At 43.2% G+C, this 25475-nt stretch overlaps 2 protein-coding genes across 4 annotated transcripts in view; both read right to left on the bottom strand.

The window, feature by feature from the left end:
* Positions 1-25475, bottom strand: part of LOC127044377 (uncharacterized) — a 564702-nt gene that overhangs the window by 19497 nt on the left and 519730 nt on the right. The window lies entirely within an intron of this gene.
* Positions 1-25475, bottom strand: part of MAP3K8 (mitogen-activated protein kinase kinase kinase 8) — a 28211-nt gene that overhangs the window by 2187 nt on the left and 549 nt on the right. Inside the window, exons 1-7 of one of the 3 annotated variants that reach the window (XM_050939126.1) lie at positions 25353-25424; positions 15106-15460; positions 10404-10568; positions 8646-8907; positions 4132-4238; positions 1750-1902; positions 821-1067 (exon numbers count right to left, since the gene is read on the bottom strand). In XM_050939126.1, the coding sequence (XP_050795083.1) occupies positions 821-1067; positions 1750-1902; positions 4132-4238; positions 8646-8907; positions 10404-10568; positions 15106-15435 (1264 nt within the window). In that variant the 5' untranslated portion in view covers positions 15436-15460; positions 25353-25424. Of the gene's footprint in view, positions 1-820; positions 1068-1749; positions 1903-4131; positions 4239-8645; positions 8908-10403; positions 10569-15105; positions 15461-21274; positions 21617-25352; positions 25425-25475 lie in introns of those variants that run through there. The other 2 variants (XM_050939125.1, XM_050939127.1) reach the window with 2 other exon arrangements.

The following is a 25475-nucleotide window of genomic DNA, read 5'->3' as shown; positions in this document are numbered from 1 at the left end:
GTATTACTGATTACTCATGGGCATAGGTGTGATTTAAATAATTTAAAAATAAAGTAAATAACAGAAAGCATTTCATCAGGGTTAGGGCTTTTGTTCGGTTGTGTTTTGTTTTTCTAAGTGCCTACTGCCAGGATGCGTCCACCAAATTTTACAAGTATTTGTAGACTACAAATATTTTAAAAGAAAGGAAAAAAGAGAAATACAGGCTGTTAGCAGCTTGCCGGTGTCAGATCTCCCTTTGGACCAGATATTATATTCTTGAACCCTGTAAGATTTTAACTGGTTCATGCCTCACCCTTCATAAGCATGTATCACACACAGTATGGTGGCTTGGTATGTGCGCAATCATTTGCATTTTGTTTTTAAACAGTCCTTTTCAGAGGCCTTGCATGTCAGTGCTGACACTCCTCAACTTCAAGGTCAAGGTATAAAGAGTTTTTAAAATAAAACAAAGTCATATTAAAAAACTCCCAAACTAATACCTAATAATAAAATGGCCTTAGTACTGGAGAGAGTTCAAACAATTCAGTAAAGTAATATGTACTTTTAGAAGACTGTCCTGGAGGACTGCCAGGGTTTTCTGGCAAGCTGATTCTTCTGGAATTACAGAATTTAGGCCAAATTCTGGTCCTACTGAAGTCAATGGGAATATTGCCACATATTTTATTGAGACCTGCATTTGACCTCATCTTGTCAAGATTTTTACTGAGCTCTCTTGTCAAGAGGCCCTGGATTCCTTTAGCTTTATCTGTTTCAGAGAATACAATGTAGATGGGGAATAGAGTATAAAAGCACAAGAGCGGGATGCTCACTGTTGTACCTGCAATGTTTTCTGGCAACTCCAGCTCCTTTCTTGTCAGTAGCCTTTTCCTTTCAAATAGGGCTGAGTCCAGACTTTGGCATCGTGGCTGGTCCTCTGGTGGAGGATGCAAGGCCTCATGTTTTAGTAAGTCTGCAGCAGAGAGTCTGTGATAAGGGTTCCTTTCCAGAGCGGCTTCCAGCAGCTCTCTCATGCTGGTGCTGCAATCCTCTGCAATGTCCTCTAACGGGGGCGCTTGCTTGTGTATCTAGCAAACAAGAAAGAAAGATTTCTCAGCATTAAGATGATAACTTCCTCATTGCCATTGAGGGTTTCGACAATTGGGAATTCCCCTCTCATAACTCACAAGTTATAAAAACTTGCCACTCTGGCACTGTTCTGAACAGTCACAATGGAACAGGTAATCCTGCAAACCTAACCTGCTTTCAGGTTTAAATGTAAACCGAAGATTCAGACTGGTTCAACCAAAGGCCTGTAAACCTTTTAAGCAAACTGGAACCCATTTAAGCATTGTGCATGAGAAATTCACCAGGCTTCAGTGCAAAACTGGGTGAAATTGACAGGTTTTTAGTTAATTTCGCTCTGGGATTTTTAGGTTTGTTCAAACCCCATAATGGCAATAAATGTGAACCCACGTGCACTTGAAATGACTGAGTTTTGCATAACTCTAAGGTCATCCTCACAGAACATCCAAGTGCCGCAGAACTGTAGCCATTTAATCTTAATATTGGCTCTTTCTCAGTCTCCTAAATTATCACAACCTGCTTTTCTGCTTTATAATATTTCTTTCAGAGCTGGGCTAATGGTATCATTTCTCTGGCAGCAAATACTTTCAGACTCCCTTGGAAGGTTGGGAATTTACCAGCAAGAACCCAGCGGGGTCTCTCTCTCTTTGGCTGGCTGACCTAAGCTGTTCTATGGATACTTACTATATAGAGGTATGATGGATATGAGGTGCGAGGGTATCGATTCACCCACGGTGGGCTGCCAGTCTGCATGTGAATGATGGTAGCCCCCATGCTGTAGATGTCCGCTTTCGTTGTGTGGCCTCTGCAGAGTATCACTTCGGGGCTCATGTAAATCTGGGAAGGGCATTGAAAGGAAGGTGAGCCTCTGCTTTTGCCTTCCCCCTAGGTTAGGCACTGCAATTGGACAGTGACATGCTCCCTCGTCATTTGTTCAACTGTACACCCTGCATGTCCTCAATGCGCAGCCATCACACTTTCCAGTTCAGCCTGGAGAGAACTTCACTTGGAGCCATCAGCTTCATTCAGTAATCATTTGGCCCGGCTGCCGGAGGCACTCCTTCTTGCTAGGGGATGAGGATGCTGCCTGCACAGCACTCCCAGAGCTCATGGGCCTGGGGAGCTAAATTTCAACAGGCCATTGCATTGTCCACCCATTAGGTTTGCAGGCCAGTATATTTGCTTTAGTTTACATTATCCCCTCATCCAATGCTCTCTGAACAACTGGTAAAACAATTGGTATTATCCGAAATCACTCTGCAACAAGAACTTGACCTTGGAATGCTTTATGTGGCAAGTCACACAGAGCACTACCACTCAAATAACAGAGCTGCGATTGCAGTATAAATACCTGCCTAGACAGAGACTAGCAGTAACCATCCCTCTAGAGCTTTCAGAGGTGACACAGGTGGGTCACTGGCAGCTAGGCCATCCACTGATGGCACAGCAACCTTGCAAGACAAGCAGGCACTGCTGAGGGTGGGGTTGGAAGGAGATGAAGGCCAGCAGGAAGCACAGCATGAGTCTTTCCTTCTAGGCTCTAAAATTCATGGGTAGCCTGTGTGTATTGCCACAAAGCTTTACCTAAAGTTTGAGTCTCCCCACCCCCATTCTCCACAATCTCACCACAATCTCACCTATGTCTCTTATGGGGCTGCCATGAACCAACAGCACAGAAACCACCGAGGACCACTGCCCCCTGAGTGTCTTTCTCCCCCCCCGCCCCGAGGAGGTGGAAGATGTGTCTATGCACTAAGGGACTAGATGAATTTGTGAAGATACAGGACTGTGAGCACTTAACTGGCTTCACACTACAGAGTCGTTTAATCAATCCTACATAAATAAGCAAGTGTGCTTTTCCTCACTAAGCAGAACTTGGCTCATGTACTCTTGGTCTAATTCCAAGCAAGTCTAACTCCACCTTTCCATGCCACAAACCTAAATATTCCCTATTTACAAACATCTTCTCCCCCCCCTTGGAAAGTCTACCTCAGGATTTCCCTTCTTTCCCACCACACAGCTCCATATCCAACACTGTCATAACAGAATGAAAAGGCATTTTGTCAGCTTAATGGCAAGGAGCTAGTTATTTTTAGTAAGGTAAAAGTATCTCAGTTCTGAACTCTTCTGACTGGAAAGCCAGAAAAAACGTTCCAGCATCCTCCTGAAACAAAATGTTCCCTGAAACATCAATTGCGTCTTTGAAATGTACTAGTGTGTGCTGCCCTTGCAAGTAACACGTCATTCTCTGGAGAGGGTTACGTAAACGTCTCCTTTAAACACATACTTATTCTCTGCTCGGAAAGGCTATCAAAATGACAAGAGAGTCAGCATTCCAGTGAAAACATTTCCTGTAGCACAGCCTCTTTGGCCATGCTTTTTTCGTCCATCCAAGCCAACTGCCACTTCTCGTTTGCTAAGCAAGACCCCAATTCTGGAAAGACTTAAACCTGTGAGGAGCCCCATTGGCTTATCCAAGAGCTTACAGCTGTGCGTAATTGGGGCCTAACATATATTTTAGACACTTGTATGGGAGAATGCCAGGTTTGAGGATCCTGCTGGGGCTTAAGCAAGAGCTAGGCACCAGGTGTCAGGATGGAGGTGGATTTGCGTGTGCTCACCAGCAGAAACATAGACACCTAGGAATTTAGACATCTACAGGATTGGCTGCAGCTGAGCAGGGGAGTTGGTATCCAAATTTTGGATTTGTGGAGCTATCCCTTGGAGTGAAACCTGAGCCCTACTGAGGTCAATGGGAGTTTTACCATTGGTTTTAGTGGGGCCAGAATTTCACCCTTGGATCTGGATTTAACCATAGTTAATAAATTGACTAGTTTGAGGATAGATAATAAATAAAATTTACAAGATAGAACAGTTACACTTTCCCAGTCACTAATCTAAAAAGTCAATTGTAATTACGACTATGTCACAAAACCAATTAAGTGCGAGACAAAAATGATTTTTAAAAAATAAGACATTAATTTCACTCAAGTCTTCTGGAAAGTCTGAGAATCGTTACAACGCAACAACGCAATCACAGGGCTTTCCTTGTGCACACATTCTTACCTCTGTTCCTCGGAGGTCTTTGGGGTAGTAGGTGTCGTCTGTCATTTGAACGCTTAGACCAAAATCCACCAAAACGGCCTTAGTTGACATGAAAACAATGTTGCTGGCTGAAGACAAACAAACAAAAAAGACAAGGGTTTAGGGTCTATCAAGCTGGTGCCATTTATTGTGCAACATAAATGTCTTGTGCAGAACTAGAATGGGAAAAGGGAAGACAGTCCAAGCTGTAGGCGTGTATTCAGCCTATATGTCACTTCACAGATCAATACCATCACCAGCAGTAAGTTATTTAGCTCTAAGTATTACATGGATCTTATAAGTCAGACAATTTTCCAACAGCGAAAGCCATAGGGATGGCGCTGACAATTCTACAAAGGTCACCTCGAGGTGTTTGGGCTTCATGGAGCAGGTAAATGGCAGAGCTGCCAAATCCTTAGGGGTCCTAAAATTCAAAGCAGAGAGGGATTTCACAAATAGGATTTTTCTCTCTGCAGCGCTCTGAGCTCTCAGCCTCATTGGCAGCTGTCACAATTCAGCTGGCACAATGCTACTGGATTCCCTCACCACCCCTGTGCCTCACTGCCTCTCCCGTACATCTCAGTGCAGAATTGAACTGAATACTGTTCAGACCAATAACTTCCTGATGATTTTCCTAGTACAGTAACTCCAAGCTTAACGTTGTAGTTACGTTCCTGAAAAATGCGACTAAGCAAAACGATGTTAAGCAAATCCAATTTCCCATAAGAATTAATATCAACGGGCGGGGAGGAGGTTCAAGGGAAATTTTTTTCACCAGACAAGAGATATATATTATAAACACACACTATACACAGAGTTAAACAAACAATTTAATATTGGTACACAGCGATGATGATTGTGAAGCTGGGTTGTGGTGGTGAACTCAGAGGGAGGGATATTTCCCAGGGAATGCCTTACTGCTAAATGATGAACTAGCAATTGGCTGAGCCCTCAAGGGTTAACTCATTGTTGTTAATGTAGCCTTACACTCTACAAGGCAGCACAAATGGAGAGAGGGAAGACAGCATGACAGACACACACCATGTGTGAGAGAGAGAGAGAGAGAGATGTGCATTACTCCATTAAGTACGCTGACCCCACTCTAAGTACATTGCCTTTTTAAGTAGATCAGCAAGCTGAGACTGCAGCTCCTGCCAGGAAGCTCCATCTGTCCTGAACCCTGTTGTGTGTGTCCCCTGCTCTATGGAAGATAGGGTAAGCAGGGTGCAGGAGCAAGGAGGAGGGGGCCACCCTGACATTAGCCCCCCTCTCTCCCCCCTCCTGCACAGCAAGCAGGGGGATCCGGGGAGCAGCTCTAAGGCAGAGGGCAGGAGCAGCACATGGCAGTGGCAGGAGGGACAGCTGAACTGCCAGCAACTGATAACCTGCTGGGCGGCTGCCACACAGGGAACATAGGGGAGCAGGGAGCTGATAGAGGGAGCTCATAGGGGGGCTGCTGGTCCACCCTGGTTCCAAGTCCCCACCAGCTAACTCCAATGGGCTGCTCTTTCTGCAAGCAGTGGACAAAGGAGGCGGCTGCCAAATGACATTATAAGGGAGCACTGCACAACTTTAAACGAGCATGTTCCCTAGTTGATCAGCAACATAATGAAACAACGTTAACTGGAATGACTTTAAATGAGGAGTTACTGTAAAAATTATTGGGAACAGAGCATGGACGAAATGGCTATGCCCCTGGCCACAGGCCTGCTCTGAGTCTCTTTCATGATTTCCTACACCCATGCAGAATTGTCTTTTAAATCAGAGTGCAGGTTACATGTTACAGTAGTTATCCTGGAACTTGAATGCAAGTACCAAGTAATCTGCAGAATCATATATTTATTATGTAGTTGTATTTTTCAGGGTAGTGAACACCATAGTTTAAGTTGCAAGAAAAATCATTAGTGTGGTTTCCAATTGCTCAAACTCAAAATAAAATAAAATAAAATGAAATAAAATAAAATAAAAACAAAAACATAAAAACACCCAACTCTTTGGGGGATGAAACTTCCCATGTTTAAAATAAACCTATGGGTTGAGGTTGGTTGTTTGTGTGTGGAAAGTCTGAGCTAAATCCTTTCAGCCATTCTTCTTTTCAAATGAGTAGTGGAAGATATTTGTATTTTAAAAAGGGGATTTTCTGCTTGCCCAAAACTCAAAAACCAAAACCGCATCCAACCTTGTGGTCCCTGAGAATCTGCCCTCGTGCAAGTTGAAAAATGAAGCAGACTCGTCATTTTGCACCTTACTGGTTCTTCAAGTGAGCTTTTAGCTGTTTTTCTGGTTATGTGTCTGCTCTCTACTTTCACAGATTTATTAACATCTGTTAGCACAGTTGTGAAGACACAGATTAATATAGTACGAAAGTGAAAAAGAGAGTGACCCTGCTAGAAACATAAGTAGTAACTGAGATAGGTGCCTGAACCGACACTTATTGTTCCCTAGAGTAGATTACAAAGTTTGAGATACGTGCTTGAAATCTTATCTGGGTAAGCTCTAGCACAAGACTTCCAGTAACTCCTCATTTTGGAAGGGCTGCAAATACCAAGGGCCTGATCCTGAGCTCACTCAAGTGAACGGAAGGACACCTATTGACTTCCATGGGCTTTGGATTGGGCCTCAAAAGAGCAGAGTTTCTTGATATCATAGCATCTTAGCCAGGGGTTAAAAATAAGGAGCTCAGAGAGGTGCAGCTGAAAGCCAAGGGGGAGTTTCTCCTCCTGACCCTTGCCTAGTGGAGCTCTGCTTCCCTGAATTTCTCTTCCACTGGGGGATGGCGAAGGCAGGATTTGCTGGTAGGGGAATCTGAAGCAGATCCTGGAGTTTGAGCTTTCCCCACCAACAGAATCTGGAGGGGAGTCCTTTTTGACCTCTACTCCCTTAAAGAGAGATTCATCCCTTCCACCAATGCCCCCTCTCTTCTACCTGGAAGGCAAGAGGAAGACACCCACTGCAACCTGCTCCTCCTCCAAAAGGAGACAGGAGACTCCATTGCCAGCTCCAGAGATTTTACATAAATTCACTTCTGAAACTTCAACTTGTAGAATGGATGAAATATCTAAAAGCTCCAGGAAGCAGAGACAGTCTCCTACTCCCCCTCCATTTTCAGTTGGTTTTGCACCAATACAGATTCTCCACCATGATCAAGCTCTTCATTCAGACAGAAACAGGAGGAGGGGACCACCACTGACATCCCTCTGCCCCACTCAGTACACTGCACACACACGTGCTTTTGTCTGGCTAGCTACAGGCTGCTTGGCTCCTTTTAGACAGAATTCTCCTCTTATCCCCATTCTCTTGCCAATGATGCATCTCATCACCACAAGATGATGCGATGCATCACCACCACACAGCATCCAGGCCTGTGGGGACACCAATCAAAACTGGTGCTCTCAAGCCCATCTTTTGATCTACCTAACCAATGCTTCTAACCCAGCACAAACAGGGAAGTGAAAAGTTGTTGGAAAATTGGGGGGGGGAAAAAAAAAAAAAAAAAAAAAAGAGTTTAAACTCTTTCAAACGTCAAATATGTATCACTCATATGTGGTGTTTAGAAAGGCTTTTAATTAATTCCATTGTTACGGTCAATGACTGAACAGCTCCGGAAGATATTTACTAGAAAAAGACACAAAATGCAACTAGGAAAAAAATGATTTAACTTAATAGTTGCCACTGTTTCAAAGTTTACTTGTAAGATTAAAAAAAAAAATCATATGCACAGATTAAGCAGCTCTTAAACTACTGGGGCCACCATTTTGTGTATTGTTACTCGAACAGTAAGTTCAAATGTTTCAAGTCCTACTTTTAAACCCCCACGTTTAGCAAGAATCAGCAGCAAAATAAATATTAGAGGCCAAATATTAATTAAGACCCATGCTTCCCTGAGAAAGTAGGATTTGACCTCTGTGGTGTTGCTAGGCAGAAGTAATATTTATGGGCTCTAGCATTTACAGGTGCCTTGATAGAAGGTAAACTATAATCCCCAATAAAAATTTAATGATGTGTCTAGCTCAATTACAGAGTGGGAACAAAGTCTCAGAAACAGCAATGCAAAGCCACAACACAAACACCAACAATGTAAAAGTAAAATAGAAGGGCAAACTGTTTATCCTGGGACAAAACAGACAGAGAGAGGCAAAGTTTTGGCCCAGTCAGAGTGTTTGTTTGAACTCTTCAGGTTCTTTTTTTCATTTTGTGTTGGATTACTTAAGGGGCTCTAATGGTTCCCCCTGGAACAAACAGCGATGTTTCAGTGCACCAGAATCATTAAAGAAAAGCAGTAAAAAGATCAGTTTAAATAGCTTCTATTCCGAGGGCCTGATATTGTGAGATACTGAGTGTCAGTCAGCCAATTCCCCTCTAAGGCCAATAGGATTTGATGGTCCTCAGCACCTCAAAACTGTCCTCTAAAGCAGAAGCATTAAAAAAAAAAAAGTGTAAGTATTCCATGTGTAAAAGGAAAAGAAATAGCCTTTTAAAGAATGAAAGATACATACGTTTTATATCATGATGGATGACTCCTTTTGAGTGAAGGAAATCAAGTCCTTTGAGGATATGCTTTGTCACCCAAATGATCTCGAATTCTCTCATAGGCCCACAGCTCTCCAACTTTTCCATGACAGATCCTCCCTCTCCTGCTTCCATAAAGAGATGGATAGTCTCATCCCACAGAATAGCACCATATAACTCTGCAATGTTCTCATGGCGGAAGCGGACCTGGATTTCAACATCTGATGGTTTGAACTGTTCCACTGGGACCTATCAAATTGAGACAAAATGAAGACAGAGCAGCTTGAACAAAACTTATTCTGAAGTTAGCTGTTCTACGGCTAGGTTTTTTATATGTTAACTAAAAACAAAGGCAAATTCAACTATTTAATCATTAAAATAGGCTTATTTTTGCTCTTGAATTGTTTCTCCTTTCTGTTTCAGACACATCCTGTGTAAAACAGACACAGCTTTTGGACTTATGTCCAAAGGGATTGTAATGTCCTAGACAAAAGTGATTTAGCAACATCCATTCCCATCAAAACCTAAAAGGAGTAGGCAAAATTATGACCAGACTTCCTGGCTTAGGAGGAAAAAAAAGCTTCATTTTCCCATTAGCCATCTGAAGTCTCATCTATATGCTGAGAATCACCTGCTGCTGCTAACATCTGTCTGAACAGGTGTGTCTGCCCCTACTTACACTTGCAGCTAAACAAACAAGTGCCAAATTAAAGGAGCTCTGGTTTGGGTGTATGGGGCGGGAAAGTGCATGTGAGCCCCTCCTTCCAGGTCTTCTGCACAGGGGAAAGCCAGGTCCACGTTCCCTGAGCAAAGGCAAGGAGGGCACCCACTCTTGGCACTGCTACATGGCCCATAAGGGGGCATGGGAAGACATGGAGCATGGCTCCACCTGAGCCTTAGTTTGGCCTGACGGGTTTATTACTAAAGACAATGTAGTACTTTGAAGATAAATGCAGAGTTGTTTTCATACAAGAGATGGGCCTGACACAAAACCCTAGGCTGTGGAAAATCACTGATTTTTTTTCTACTTATCCTTACAATATACTCAAAGCAAATATGGAAATAGCACATATTTAGTCTCACTTAAGCTGATATAGGAAAGCATTTATACATGAGCTTAAGTCCCAGTGAAATCAACAGCATGTAAGTGTGCTGCTGAATTGGGACCCTAATGCAAGCCTTTCCCATTCAAAAGAGAGTCAGGATGAAATCCTGGCTCCATCTGAGTCAGCCAATGAGAATTTTGCCATTGAATTCAATGGGACTAGGTTTTCATCTCCAATGTTGTGCCATACTGATGGCTGTAAGATTTAATGTAAAGACTTCAAGAATACTAGTTAGGCAACAGGTCTGCACAGCATTGTAGTTACACAAATCATTGTATGTTTTCAGAATGCTGAAGCTGTTACACCTCTTACATCCCAAAATGAGGGTTTTCCTCTAAAGAAATGCGCTCTTAAAAAATGCAGAATGCAAGATTTCAACTTTTTGCTGACAGTACCGCAGGAAAAAAGCCATGCTCAGTAATTCAAACACTAAGCACTCTTGAAAAATTTTTTTATTAGTGCAAATATTAATTGTAGAACATTTCTTCCCCCCTCCCCCCGCACCATCTAATCCAATAAAACCAACAGCGATACCCCAACTGGCACTGAAATTAAATGCAGAAATATCCTCTTTTAATGTGTTAAATATATCACACTGCATGATATTTACTTGGGGAGAAAAGCACCATACTAACATACCAGCTTGCATGCCATTCGCTTTTTCGTCTCTCTGTCTTGTGCCAAGTAAACTTTCCCAAAAGCTCCACGAGGAATAAAATCAGAGCCAATATTCCTGTAAGTCAGCTTCCATGGAAACAAAAGCACATCGGAGTCAATTTGATAGCGTCCGTTTTTCGGAGTGATCTATAAAAGAAAAAAAAAGCAAAGAAAAAAATGTTAGAAAGGTAGGTACTTCAACTTCAGAAAATTCTACATGTGCAGTCATCATGTCATCACTTAAGTCTACTTAATTCAGTATTTCCTGATCAAACACCTTTGCACACATGTGATTCCTATGATATATTCACTAGTCTTTATTTAGAAACATAGAATGAGAATAGCGTGAGGCCTATTCATTATTGGCAGATATATTTACATTTTTATCTAATGATTAATCATTTATAAGTTGCAATTAATTGCCTGGCAGCACCACTACATTTACTGAGACTAACCATGAGGGTTGTGCAAGTTTACCTGAAGGCTTGTTTGTTCTTTACTTGAATCTGATAACCTGTTATGCCACATAGCTATTACTCACAGAGTATCTTACTGAAGATGAGTAAGACTTTCTGCATTTCCTAACATCACATGTAGTGCAGGAGAATAAGACTTACAAATGATAAAGAAATGAGATTTTCTGCAGCTTACTAAAAGGCAGAAATATGGCTTAAACTTTTCCATGTGTCCTCACATTGTTTCATGGTATAATTCAAACAAAGTTCTCATGATTTTATAAATCTGTAAATTTTATTGATGATATACTAAGCACTTCAATTTTTGATGCAATTATACTTCCAGTGAATAAGTTTTCAATTAATTAAGTCTTATTTTACTGTAAAGATATATTCCAGATATGGATAGTCTGTTTTCTGAGATTCTACAAGGTTCTGAATTCATATAAAGAAACAAAAATGGACCAATGCAGTACAGTAACTCCTTACTTAAAGTCGTCCGGGTCCCCTTATGATATTGTTTGGCAGCTGCCTGCTTTGTCCACTGCTTGCAGAAAGAGCAGTCTGTTGGAGCTAGCTGGTGGGCGCTTGGAACCAGAGTGGACTGGCAGCCCCCGCCCCCATCAGCTCCCCTAAGTTCCCTATGCCCAGCAGGGTATCAACTGCTGGCAGTTCAGCTGTCCCTCCCCCCACTGCTATGTGCTGCTCCTGCTTGCTCTGTGTGTGTGTTTGTAAGAGGCGGGGGGAAGAGGGAGGCTAATGTCAGGGTGTCCCTGCTCCTTGCTTACCCCATCTTCATAGAGCTGTGCGGGGGGGGGGGGGGGGCAGGGGGACACAACAGGGCTCAGGACAGAGGGAAGTTGCTGGGAGCAGCTGCTGTCTCAATTTGCTGATCTACTTAAAAAGGCAATTTACTTAGAGGGACAATGCGCGCGCGCACACACACAGTGTGTGTCTCTGTCTGCCATGCTGTCTCCCCTCTCTCCATGCCTGCTGCCTTGTAGAGTGTGAGGCTACATTAACAATGAGTTAACCCTTGAGGGCTCAGTCAATTGCTAGTTCATTTAGCAGTAAGGCATTCCCTGGGAAATATCTCACCCTCTGACTTCACCACCTCAACCCAGCTTCACAATCATCTCTGCTGTGTACAGTATTAAATTGTTTGTTTAAAACTTATAGTGTGCGTGTATAAGTCTTCTATCTGGTGAAAAAAATTTCCCTGGAACCTAACACCTCCCCCACACCCCATTTACATTAATTCTTATGGGGAAATTGGATTCACTTAACATTGTTTCACTTAAAGTCTCATTTTTCAGGAAAGTAACTACAACATTAAGCGAGGAGTTACTGTACTTTAGTTTCACACCTGTGATGCAAGGTGTCTCACATGCTGTATTGCAAAGCATCTCAGTTGCACACTACATAAAATAGCATGTTGTGGAGATTAATGTTTTTTTAAAGTGTCATTCAGGTAAAAACAAAGCTGATCTATCTATGCTTGAAATAACAGAAGATGTTTTTCAATAACAAAAGGATTTTCTCAACTGACAAAATTGGTATTTATGTATTGCACCTAGCTGAAAGAACGAGATTGTACATATTTAACATTAAACTTGTTTCAAGATGTTAAAATAATGAACACTTTCTGTTTATATTTTGATGATTATGAGCAGACACAAAGACCAGTTGTTATATTTCAAATTACACTACACTACACACACACACTGCGGATAGTGGAGCAAAAACTGATGCAAAGAAGCATACATTTAAGGTCCACCTCTCTGTTCATTCCATATATTACTAGCACAGAGGCTGAAGAATTTCATATTTCTCAGGAATTTTCTCATCTTTTAGAAATTAGCAGATACATTTGTAAGAAACTATTATGGCCTCTCCTTCTGCCACAGATCAACCGTGAGTTTTCCCCTTATAAAATTTCTCACATTTTCCGAGACCAAAAGATATCATCAGGAGGTTCTCTCCACTTCCAGAATTCTGCCAGAGCAAACTTTGATGACTCTGTCAGACGGTGCAGAAGCAATTCTGTATTCTGGAAGACACAGGACTTTTTTATCTTGAAGCCCTAAAAACATATGAATGGCTCCATGGGGAAACTAAGACCAATGGAAGAATTGGTAATTTCATTTTTTGTTAAATCTAGCTACTGGGTTGTTTAGAAAATGGAGATGCTTTGAAGTAATCTTCGGGGTTCAATGATAATGTTAAAAAAACAAGATGAAACTTTATTAAAAATAAACTAAGAACAGAGGCCTGAATCTGTCAAACATCATAATTTCTTGGGTGCTAACCCAGCAAATTTTGTGAGGGCAATTGATCTCTCACCTCAGTGGACAGAGAAACTGAACATGTGGCAAAACATGTTCCCTAAGTTATGATCACCGTAGGATAATTTATTTATATTTAATTTAAAGTGGCTTGAAAAATACACAGGTAACTTGGTTACTAAAACACAGGGTATGGTAGTAACTAAAAAACATAAGCCCTGTAGCTTTTTCACTAAGAGAATTCCTGCATCCCAGAATGAAGTCCTTGATTGAGTGCAAAGGAATGGGATGGAGAGACATCTGTCCCACCACCAACTGCACGGCAGGGGAACCACTTTGCTTCCACTGCAGCAGACCAAAGATGACAATCATTCTGGCACCTTCCCCTCCTCTCCTCCACTTTTCAGTGGGCAGAAACTGGTGGATGCACATAGAGGTGACCTGTTGGCAATACCCTGGGCTCTACTCCTCAGTTGCCTAACTGGTTGCATGCACCCACACATCTGTTATCTGCATAAATGATATGCACACAAAATAATCATGTACCTAATTGAAAGTCTACCCAGGTGCGTCACAAACACGCGGCACAATATTTTCAGTAGTTTCTATGTATAAGCTAAATAAGCAAAGTCACACTTCAATGTCATCTAGTTTAAAAAGTGAACATATGTTCACAAAAATACTGCACAGTTTGCAAAACTTAATCCCAATTGTCTCAAATGTGTATGATTGCGCTAATGCCTTGCCAACACAATGGAGAGAACACATCGAAAAGGAGTGTTCTGGTGATGGGGGCCATGCTAATATTTAGATTAGGACAGAGAGGAAGAGAAAATTTTGAACTAAAGAAAAGAAATAGTCACGGTACAGTATACAATAAACAGTGCATTTGAGGGTTTAGATTCATTTGTTTTTCATTCAGGTTTAGAACTAGTCTCTGTTATTTATATACGCTCAATCTTTAACGTGAAGGTCTCCTGACAGCTGGAAGACCACCGTATTAAGAGATTTAAGGATGAGAAGAGCTTTGAGGAGTCAACAGAAACAAGTTCTTCATACCCCATGACCTAAAGTCAAGAATTAGTGAAACCACCAGCTCTCCGTTTTAGATTTCCACCAACTCCCAGTGAGCTTTTAATTTTCTATCTTAGAACATGTAATAATAGGACTGCTCTGAAAGCCATCACTCATAGTTATCATTACTCATGGCTGTGTATAAAAGATAGGCTCAAGTCCAGAGTTCAAACGTTTCCAAAGTTCAGATCCAGGGTTTTCAAATTGGGGGCATATATCGGGATAACAAACATACCTCTCTACCTACCAAGGGCCAAAATGTGGGATGCAAAGTGTGGCAAAGATCCAATATGAGGGAGACAAAAAAAATCCTTCCTGTAAACTTTAAATGCTCTGGGATTCATTTGTTTTGCGTGCACAACTCTTTCTACCACTCTGTTCCATGACGGTTTATATATGGATATAAGTAGTTTTCAACAACAGACTTCTATGGAATGCAAATAACTTTGGGAACAAAATGAACAATGTACCTCAAAATGAGGGGCATTTGAGAGTTACGGTAATAAAGCGTATTGTAATTCATAAACATTCACTGCATTGCTAACCATTCCTTATTGTAATTTTCTATAGTCTAAATAGACTGTGTGTATGTCAGATTATCACATTTTGTACCAGTAAGCACTAAGAGGGAGAAGTAGTTCTACTGAGAAACACTGTTCCAATATTGAATTTAATCAAAAAGCATCCCCCACAAAAGTCAAGTGGAATAATCTTATTGATCACTTTTTTCCTACAATTATAACATACCTCCTATTGTTATTGTTGGGTGTCACTATGTCAATGTGTGTTTAAGAATTTGTAGGTTTGTTTTTAGTTTGCAGTAATTACATTCAAAAATTTCTATTCTCTTTTTCATGCAAAAAGACATACCATGTTTAATAGGATTCCAGATTCTTGTTGTCTCTGTCCATTAATTTGCTTTGCAGTGTCGGACACCTGATTTGCAAAAGCGAGCAAGTCTTCCTCAGTCCCGTACCTGACACATGACAGCAAAGAAACCTCTCTTCCACGGAATAATAAGGATTCTTTACATCCCCCATTTTGATTTGTTTCTTGGTGCATAGTAATCAGACTGTCTTCATAAACTGCCAGCTCTCCATTTGGGTAAAAGTTCTCCATAATGTCTATCACATCAGACATATTTAAGTGCGTTAGCAACAAGTCAATCTCCTTGTCACTATCAGTGCTCATATACTCCATTACTATCCGGTTTTCTAAACTTCACCTGTAAAAGGCAAACAAAAATAAAGGTTAGAAGCACTACTAGCATCTAAACAAACAGTTTTGGCTAAATAGGCACTTAAAGAACAGGATGAGGAATGTGTATTTGTTATACTGTTAGATTTTTCCACATATAATTAGTAAATCTGCACATAATTAGCAGTACACTGAAATGTTAATAATATACCTTGTTTTTATATCAGAAGCGAACAACAGCTTTACAAAAAAGTGTCGTCATTTCTCCTTCGCCACTATGACTCCCAAAGAACATGAGATACCCCATAAAGCATTCAACAATCAAGGATATTGATCAGCAAACAATGAGAGAAGCAAAATGCAGGTTGTGTAACTCCATGGTACAAATTAAATGGTGCATAACCACTAGTGCCTGCCACAGGATAATCTATACAGTATAAAAAATATGGAGTTTGACTTTAAGGGGCAAGTATATATATGCTACAAAATGCTCAGTATTCAAACCTGTAAGAGCATAAGGGGATCCAGAGGAGCCAATAAAATGCTACAGTTTCGCAATCTGAAAAAAGTACGCCTGTCCTTACCATCCTCCTCTTTATTCCAAGTTTATAGATTTTTCTTCATTTGTTTTTTAATTTATATAGAGCACTTTTCCACTAACAACAATTCTTAGCATTAATTTTAAATTTTTGTATTTCAACCAAATTACTCCTCAACACACAAACACTAAGAACCTTCCTACTCAAACTGCATCCACACACCAGCCTCCTTAAAATCCATGTTAAGTAAGACTAGGGGGCTCTCTTTCATGCAGATTTCATTAGCCAATGAACTCGTACCTGAAATTACTTCTGGTTGCACTGCACAAAACCATTACAAAAAAAACCCTAATATAATGAGTTAAATCAGATTTTTCTGTATATTCGGTCCCTCTTCACAGCTGACTGCCCAAAATTCTGCACTTTTGTTTGTTCTTTTCAAAACACTCTGCAAACCTGTCCAGAAGTGACAGACCTCATAACACTGAATGACTGCTCCATGCTCATATGATCATTCACTCCACTGATCTCATGGAAAGAAAAGCAGAAGATCATAAGGTTCAGATAAGGGGAATTTTTGAAGAAAAAATATGAGTGCACACCAGAATCAAAAAGATCTAGATTTCCGAGTAGGGTAGGAAATCAGTCCTGCAGTGTTGACTTCCACGTTTTAATTTCTATGCCTGCCATTTGGAAACACAAGAGAAAGAGGATCTTGCCTTTCCCCTAGAATGGAGTAAAGTACATCCCATTCACAGATGTTCTGTTTGCCTTTTCCAATCTACCCTGAGTATGTGGTTGTATTAGAAGAGGAAAACCAGAAAGTGACACCTAAGAGGACATAATCTGCTAAGACTGTCAGGAAGTGCAGTATGCCTAGCTGTAGTTTCTGGTCAAGATGTTATCTTTGTTCCCTACCCTGTGAGGTCATGGAACCCTTCTGGCACATATTTCTCAAGTCACACATAGAGAGCATTTACGTGAGAACCAGTGTTGGAGAAAAGTAAAGAAAATGACATGGCTGACTTGGCTGACAACTTCAGACCACATGCTGCAGGTCTGAGCGTAGGTCAGGAAAATTCAGCAGATCTGGACCACAGAAAGGGAAGTGGCAGCTCTGCAACATGCTCCCCCGCTTCTCTGCAGTCCCTTCAGGCTCCATGGCTAGAAAGAGAAGGGGGCAGAAAGCAACAGCATCTCACCACGCACACATGCAGCGTAAATCAATGTTGCTGCATTAACCTAGACCAGTTCAGATCACCCTGCGCCAAGTGAATGCAAGCACATATGCCCCTGGCCTTAAGAAGGGGGCTTTCGGGAGCGAGAAAAGCATGGCACTAGCAGGAATTACTAGCATTATAAGGGTGGGAGGGACACAAAAAAAACAGCATTTTGTAGCAGACACCGACTAACCAGAGGCAGATATGAAAGAGGAGAGGGAGGGCACATACCAGAAAGACGGGAGGTAATGCACTGGTATGAAGTTTACCCCAATTACTACCCCAGCCATTGGGGGAAAAGAAAGAGCACTGGGATTTCGACCACAGTGCTATCCTTAGACCCTACTTTGGGGTCTTTCTTTTTGTATCAGACATTGGCAAGTAGATGTATACATTCCAGTCCTCTCTCCTGCCCACCCTTAAACCGCTAGAAGGGAGAACAAGCTTTCTGATCCTTCCTCCCTGCTCAAAGCTTGCTGGCTGCTACAGATGGGACAGGTCTTCTATTGTAAGGCCAGGTCTTTTTTACAAATCTGTACTGTGTCTGAACACACTTGCCAATCATGTAAACTGGCATTCAGCTAAGACAATTATTGACAGCTATCATGTTCAGATATCATGAAATCTTATAGAGTAGATAAGACCTACCTCTCCAACAGCCTTGGTTAGAAGTAACTCCACTGCCTGACTTCACTGCTGTTTCTCAAGACTTTCCCAAGGAGCAGCATTTTACGCACATTGACAGTTCTGCTGTTGCACACAAAGGTCTGAACAGCATGAAAATGGCTGGAATATTGTCAATTTTACTTATTTATGGCTTGGGAAAATGCAGACTGCATCAGAGACTTGGGAGTTTACTGCAGGTGAGGGAAAGCAACAAACGACACTTTTTTTTATTTGGAAGATGATTTTCATTACAATAAGGTTTAGAAAGTTTTTCTTTTAAAAAAGGAAAGCTAAAGTTCTGCAGAAATTAGCATCTTAAGCATCACGCAACAAGGATGGCTCCCACTTGCCCCTGGCAAATTTACTATTTTCTCCCCAAGCCTACTTAGTACTGCATATATTTGAATGTGCAAAATTGGGATCAAGTCACTGTCACTTTAATTCAGCATTGTCCAAATATTTGTAGAAATCAAGTCTGTAAATTGGTTTTACTCATGTTTTTAAATAGAATTCTGCTTTCACCTACAGAAGCCAAATAAAATAAAATGTATGCATTTATGTAAGCTGACTAAAGTTTAAGCATGAGACTTCCTTTATCGTCTGTCATCACCTGATCATCATCATCACATGAGCAATTAGATGATTTTTCAAGAGCAGTTTTTAGTCACAAGCCTCCTCACAAAACGAAAAAAGAAAAAAACTGTTGCTTTAACAACTTCTGCATTTTCAGTCTTAAAAAGAAACCCTAAACCCTACACATAACTGGAGGCCTCAATTTTCTAAGTCCCCGGGGCACCTGTATCCATGCAGGATTCCTTGCAGAATCAGGGCCTGAAAATGAAAACTAATTGACTCAATGAAAACACATCTACTTATCTTTTTCCTCATTTAAAAAAAAAAAGCCACAGTATTAATGTAGTGTGACTGGCCATCAATTATACATAAACGAGTAAATCCTGTATTTTTACTTTAAGTGCTTTCAAGGAAAGATTGACAGGGCTTGACAAGTACACTCTCCCACCATGGAAGAAGAAGAAACTTTCCCTACAGAAAAGCCTATGCCATTTATTTCTACAAAATTTAGGCTCTCAACAGGAAAAAAAACTTCTAGCCCTAACGATTGTAACTGATAACCTTCCAGACGTGAACCAACACAACTATATCTCCTTTAGTCTGCAGACAGACAGCTCCCACAAAACCGGAGGAAAGACACCTGCAGCAGTGTAAGAATCTAAATGACTCTAAATTGTCTTTAAGGCTGTTCAGACTGGGGAGAGGAGCCATGAAATTGACAAGAACCATGTCAATTTCAATCTACAGTTTAAGGAACTCTAGCAGGGAAATTTCAAACTTAACAGACTGCTGCTAGGCACAGGCTAATAAGTTAGACAGAACCCCTGAATATGAACAGTGCTTTGACAGAAATCCCAGCACCTTCTAAGCCCACGTCCAGACTAACCCGCGGCATCGGCGGGTTAAAATCGATTGCTCGGGGATCGATATATCGCGTCTAGTCTGGACGCGATGTATCGATCCCCGAGCGCGCTTACATCAATTCCGGAACTCCATCAACCCGAACGGAGTTCTGGAATCGACACGGAGAGCCACGGACATCGATGCCGTGCCGTCTGGACGGGTGAGTACCTCGATTTTAGAAATTCGACTTCAGCTACGTTATTCACGTAGCTGAAGTTGCGTATCTAAAAATCGATTTTAATACCCTAGTCTGGATGTGGCCTAAGTAACATCCCTAGGCTTCTTAACACATAGTTCCTGGACTTTGTTAGTACCAGCTCATTCCCCCATTTTTATATTTGCCACTAGTTACTGATAGTGGGCCAAATTCTATGCTGAGCTCCATAGACAGACATTTGGTGTTACTTCATTAAATTCTGTGAAGTTACATTAGACTTACATCCATGTAATACAAAGCAGAAGTTGTTCGTGTTTTTATCCCATTAATTTAATACAGACAGTGTGATGGAAAATTTTCTGGACAGTAATCTTCATTAGGAGACAGGGATCCCTTCAAAAGGGTTTTCACTGGCAAACTAGAACATGCCTGCACCTCACTGCTACTTATACAATGTCATTAAATAATATGACCTGCTACAACTGTGGTACCCTGAACAGCCATCTGTTCTATCTATATTTAAAGTGGACCCTGTCTAGAGTTTATGTAGCCTTAAACAACGATGCTTAACATAGTGCTTAACTCGATGGGAGGCGGAAAAGATTCCTAGGTATCAGGGCTTTATCAGCTAGTTAAAACACAATGCTGGCCAACTCAAGCTTTAAGTGTGTGAGCCACAGACCCATTGGGAGCATACACAGGCATACCTTCGAGCATTACATCAGCTGTGTTCCTCTTTAGCAGGGACATAACCTAATTTTGGAGGAATATGTTTTCTAATACCCGATCTAAATACAACTCGCCATAGTAAAACACATGACCAAAGCAGATAATTCATGGTGGGACCATGTAAAGACCTAGAACACATATTTCAATGTGGGTCAAAGGAATATTCTTTTTCCCCTCTCCAGAAGTCCTTTAAAAAAGCCTTCAGACATTGCCATTTTCCCCTCACAACTGAGGAAAACTGATGTGTGCTAAGACGGTGTGACTGGAGAGTAAAGGAAGAGATGTATTTCAGTTGTTTACAGGAAAAGTCTTTCATACGAATTTGGTTTTGAATCCCTATGCTCGTAGCCAAGGAGGCATCGCGCAGGGAGTGCTAATTTGTGAGCAATGCCCCCGCTGGAGCCCCAGGGAATAGGTTGCGTTACACTAAACATTTCACTTCAGCAGAGAACAAGGTCTACAGTACTGCCTGCCACAGTCTTATTCACCACTTCTTCTATCTTTACATGCGTGCGTCATTAAAACCCACCAAAAGTGTCATGGGGAAAAAGCGAATAATCCATCCACTCTCCTTCCTTAACCTCCCCTCCTCCCCAAAATTCATATTTTTTACACATTTCCATTCTAAGCAACATTTCTTTCCAACAGCAAGGAGCATCCCACTCCAATACAGTGACCAGTTTGTGCACAGATCGTTTCCCCTCCAATTCTGGCAACAGCTGCCAAAGCATTTTACAAACAATACCGATTAACTGCAAATTGTGTTTGAACAAGAGAAATCCCATTAGTGGAGACGGCAGCTCCAGAGATTCGCAGCGTCTGGGAAGCCCCAGTCTCATCTCGAGAGCAGTTCCTGGACCCGGTGTGTATGGAGGGCGATACACAGGAACGCCCACCCCAAGAGCAGTTACATCCCCTAACACAGGGGCAGACGCTCTCGCCATGTGGGCCGCTATGGGGAGCTCAGGGCGGCCCCTGAAACCAGCGGCTCCATCGCCCGAGGTGGGGATCCCCCCGCGCACACATCGCCCAGCCCCGCTCCCAGCCAGCATTACCTGCCACTATGCGCCCCCGCGGGAGGCAGGGCTCCAGGCAGTGACTGGCGCATCGGCAGCGCGGGGCTCCAGCTGACCGCTCGGCGACAGGCGGAAGAGCAGGTAGCCCCGAGTGCCTGAGCAGCCGCCCTAGGGGCGGTGACGCACTCGCGGGGAGGGCCTGAAGTAGTTTCTGCTTCGCTTGCCGGAACCCGAAAGGGAAAGGCCGGCGCGGCGTGAAACTGGCGGAAAATCCGCCGCCCCCCAGCTGAGCTCTGCTGGGGGAGGGTCTTTCCTAGCCCCGAAGAGGGGTCCGGGGGGCCACAACGGCACCCCTTCTGGGCAACGCATGGCAGGAGCAAAGTCTCCCGTCCCCTCCCGCTGTATAAGGTGCAAGGGAGCTGGAGTGGAGCTGTTTTTCTGTGCGACCCTAAGAACATTGTCCCGACCCTCACCCCGGTGCAATGCAAGAGTGCTAACGGAAGAGGGGGTGTGCCTGACCAAGGGTCGGTGCAATACGAGAGAGCAGATTGGAGAGGGGGAGTATTTTCCTGACCCTCAGTCCGGGGGATCTTATTCCTGACTCCCACCCCAGTGCAGTGCCAAGGAAATGATAGGGGGCTGTACTCCCTATCCACCTGCCCCCCCACACCATGCGATGCAATGCAATGGAGCTAATTGGGGGGTATATTCTCGCCCCCGGGCCTGGTGTATTACAAGGAAGCTAATGTGGGGGTGTAGTCTCAGCTTAGTGCAATGCAAGGGAGCTGATGGGGGTATATATCGGGCCCCACCCCCGTGCAATGCAAGGGAGAAGGAAAGAGGCTAGTCACCCTCCCCCATCCACAGCGGAAAGTGCAGATTGTTCTTGGCTTTTGCTGACCTAGTTACCAGAAGTCCCCGCCCAGCTGCCCGGCCGCCGGCCTGACCGTTTCGCAATGCCAGTCCCCGTATGATACAAACGAGGAGGGGGAGGCCTTTCGGAGATCCATCATATACACGGGGACCAAACAGGCCAGGGCTCCTGCCTGGGGGAGCACCTAGGTCTGCACAGCCTGAACAGCATAACCCAGCAGCTCCTCTCCAGCTCCCTTAGCTCACAGAACTCCACCCACACCTCTTAACAGCAGATTACTAATTAAGTCTCACAACCCCAAAATGTTCAAAAGTTATGAATCAAGCACACCAAAAATCATAAGATTGACTTTAAAACAGGGCTTTGGAGCTGTGCTCTGGCTCTACTCCACTCCAAAGCCCTGCTTTAAAATAATAGATTTGCTGTTCTTTTTACTTGCCTTCTGCTTGTTGAGTCTTTAGGGTGCACCGGGGTCACATTTTAAAGCTTTCTCCACAGCCAATGGGGGCGAGAAACTTAGTTTCTCTTTAAGAATGAAGGCTGAAATTATCACATATCCACTTGACTCCAGGAGCGGGTGCTTTAAGGAAAACAATAATTATCATGAGACTCATGACAAAATCATTAGAGTTGGCAACCATTTCGCTTACCACTGAAATGCAGTCACCTATTGTTGGACCAGAGATGCCATTTAACAGCAAGACATTGGCACATTTAGAGCAGGAAGTGACTACCCTCTTTAGCTGAAACTGCTGGAGTATTTAGGCAGGCAGTGTAAATAGCTTAGAATTTGGTGGAAGCCCTGGAGTGAACCACCTTTACTCTTGGAAATCACTCCAAATGTTCAGGACTACAGTTTTACATTTCATCCAAACATAGCAATGCATAGAGGGGCCATGCAGCATCAAATGCTCCCCAGATTTCTGCTCAGCCTGCAGGGGGAGGCGGGAAGGGCTCTGTCCTGCTGCGCCTCTCCCCTGGCTTGTTCAACTCATGTCCCTAGCAGCTGGGCCTGGACGGGGAGCAGGACCAGCCACTTCTCAGGCTGCGTAAGGGCGGCTGCTGCTTTCTGCTGCATGGCGACTGTCTGCGAGAACCCAGCTGGGGAGGCAGTTTGGGCCTGGCTGCCAGGGACAGGGGCCAAGTGAGCCAGAGGCCTCCCTTCCCCCCCTACATTTTTGGCTTGCTCGGTCCCTGTCCCTGGCAGCCAGGTCTGGACAGGGAGTGTAGGCGGTGGGCTGCTGCCGCCTTCCTAGCCAGGCGCTCTCATACAGCTATCACGCTGCACAGAGTTAGCAACCTGGAGCGGCCATCTTCAGCCAGCATAAGAAGCAGCTCCCTCCTGTTCCCCACCCAGGATTTGCTGCCAACGAAAGTGGCCAAATATGGGCAGGGCACGATGGGAGAAGTACAGAGCCCTCCTCCGCAGGTAACTCTGGTGAGGTGGGGAAAGTGCAGCAGGCCTGGCTGGGTGCAGGGGTCACTGGGAATGGTACCAGGAGCAGGTTCCCTGGCTTCTGGTTAGCCGGATGTAGGGGCATTGCCCATGCCCCTCCCCCTGTTGAGGTGTCCAAGATTTCCAGGAAGACCCTGGTGCTGTGAGTCTCCCTGGGCCAGGGCTGGCCCCAGCCGGGTGCCAGAGGCACATGCTCTCCGCTCCTGTGGCCCCAGCTCCAGAGGAGCTGGAGGAATTGGCAACCCTGGCCCAGGGAGGTGGGGCTGGAAGTTCCCTCCAGAGGCGACTTGGGGGGGTTACGTGTTCCCCCCTTTTACATTGTGCCCCCTCAGTTACCAGGAGGCACCAGTTGTCTATGCATCCAAAAGGCAATAGCTCCAGCAGCGTAGCTCCATCTAACACTCTGTTCCAGTAAGTTAGCACTTGGTTAGTTAGAGGGAAGAGAGATACTCCAGAATTACAGACTGCCACCTAGTGAGCACCTAAACCACTTCCTGCAACACTTAGGTGTCCTCTAAGTGCTTCTCAACCAGGGGTACCTCTAGGGCACACAGAGGTCTTGCAGAGGGTACATCAACTCATCCAGATATTGCCTAGTTTTACAATAAGCTACATAAAAAGCACTAGTGAAGTCAGTACCAACTAAAATGTCATACAATGACATGTTTATACTGCCCTATATATTATACACTGCAATGTAAGTACTGTACAATATTGATATACAAGTTGATTTATTTTATAATTATATGGTAAAAAAAGAGAAAGTCAGCAATTTTTCAGTAATAGTTTGCTGTGCCACTTTTGTATTTTTATGTCTGATTTTGTAAGTAAGTAGTTTTTAGGTGAGGTGAAACTTGGGGGTACACAAGATAAATCGGACTCTTGAACAGGATACAGTAATTTGGAAAGGTTGAGAGCTACTGCTCTAAGAAGTGAGAGCTGGGGTACCGAAAAGGGTGGAGTTGCACAGAGGCTAGAAGTTGGGAGGATGAGTTTGAATAACACAGTTTTACTGGTAGGTTACGTACCAGCTATCATGCAGCTGGACCTTAGCTATTATTAGTGGTGGTGGGGTTGTTAGTTTTCTTACACCCACAATTAATTTTAATGAGATCATTTTTCTTTTAGACCAACCTCACAGGAAGAAGAGGAGGAGCTTTGCTCTTAATGACCTCAGTGAATTTATGAGGAATGTGTCACAGTATTCCAGAGGAAAAACACAGTTGCTACATATAGGTGGAGAACATGGAAATGTTCTGGTCACATGGAAGAACAATTCTAGAAGTAATCTTTAAAAGATCTTCTTCCCCCTGTCCCGTGTCATCCTAAAACCAAGGCTAAGATTACAAAATAATTATTTACACTGACATGAATGATCATCCATGAATTTCAAGGTACTGTACAAAATCAGATATTTCCATTTGATAGACGGGGTAACTGAGAATAAGACTGATGGTATGACTTGCTCAGAGTCACACAGTCTTATCCCAAGTTTCTGATCCTACAACAACTCATATGCTTAACTTTATATACCTGCGCAGGGCCAAATGAACCCTCCAAAGAGACCTCTAAAAGATATAACCAAGGAGAATGAATAGCTGTAACGGTTCACTATGGTACGGTTATACCACTGACAAAGGTAGGCATGTTGTCATGGCTGTACTGCAGTAAAGGTACAGAGTCTGTATACTGACTTTACTGCAGTAGCTCATCACGTGTTTACATCAATAACAAGAATAGGGAATATGCAGTATTGTTTCACCTTATCAAATAATCAGATCACTCACAACGGGGTCCTGACTGCATCATCCCCCAGACTGGCTGCTTCCTCAAACCCTTGCCCGGCTCGTCCCCTTTTCTTCGGCGTCTGTCTCACCCCCGCCTTTGCTTTTATGTCCCGGGAAGGAGGA

The sequence above is a fragment of the Gopherus flavomarginatus genome, chromosome 2 (assembly GCF_025201925.1).
Source record: "Gopherus flavomarginatus isolate rGopFla2 chromosome 2, rGopFla2.mat.asm, whole genome shotgun sequence".
NCBI lineage: Eukaryota > Metazoa > Chordata > Testudines > Testudinidae > Gopherus > Gopherus flavomarginatus.
The sequence above is the reverse complement of the archived record's forward strand: the minus strand, read 5'-3'. Positions and strand labels throughout refer to the sequence as shown.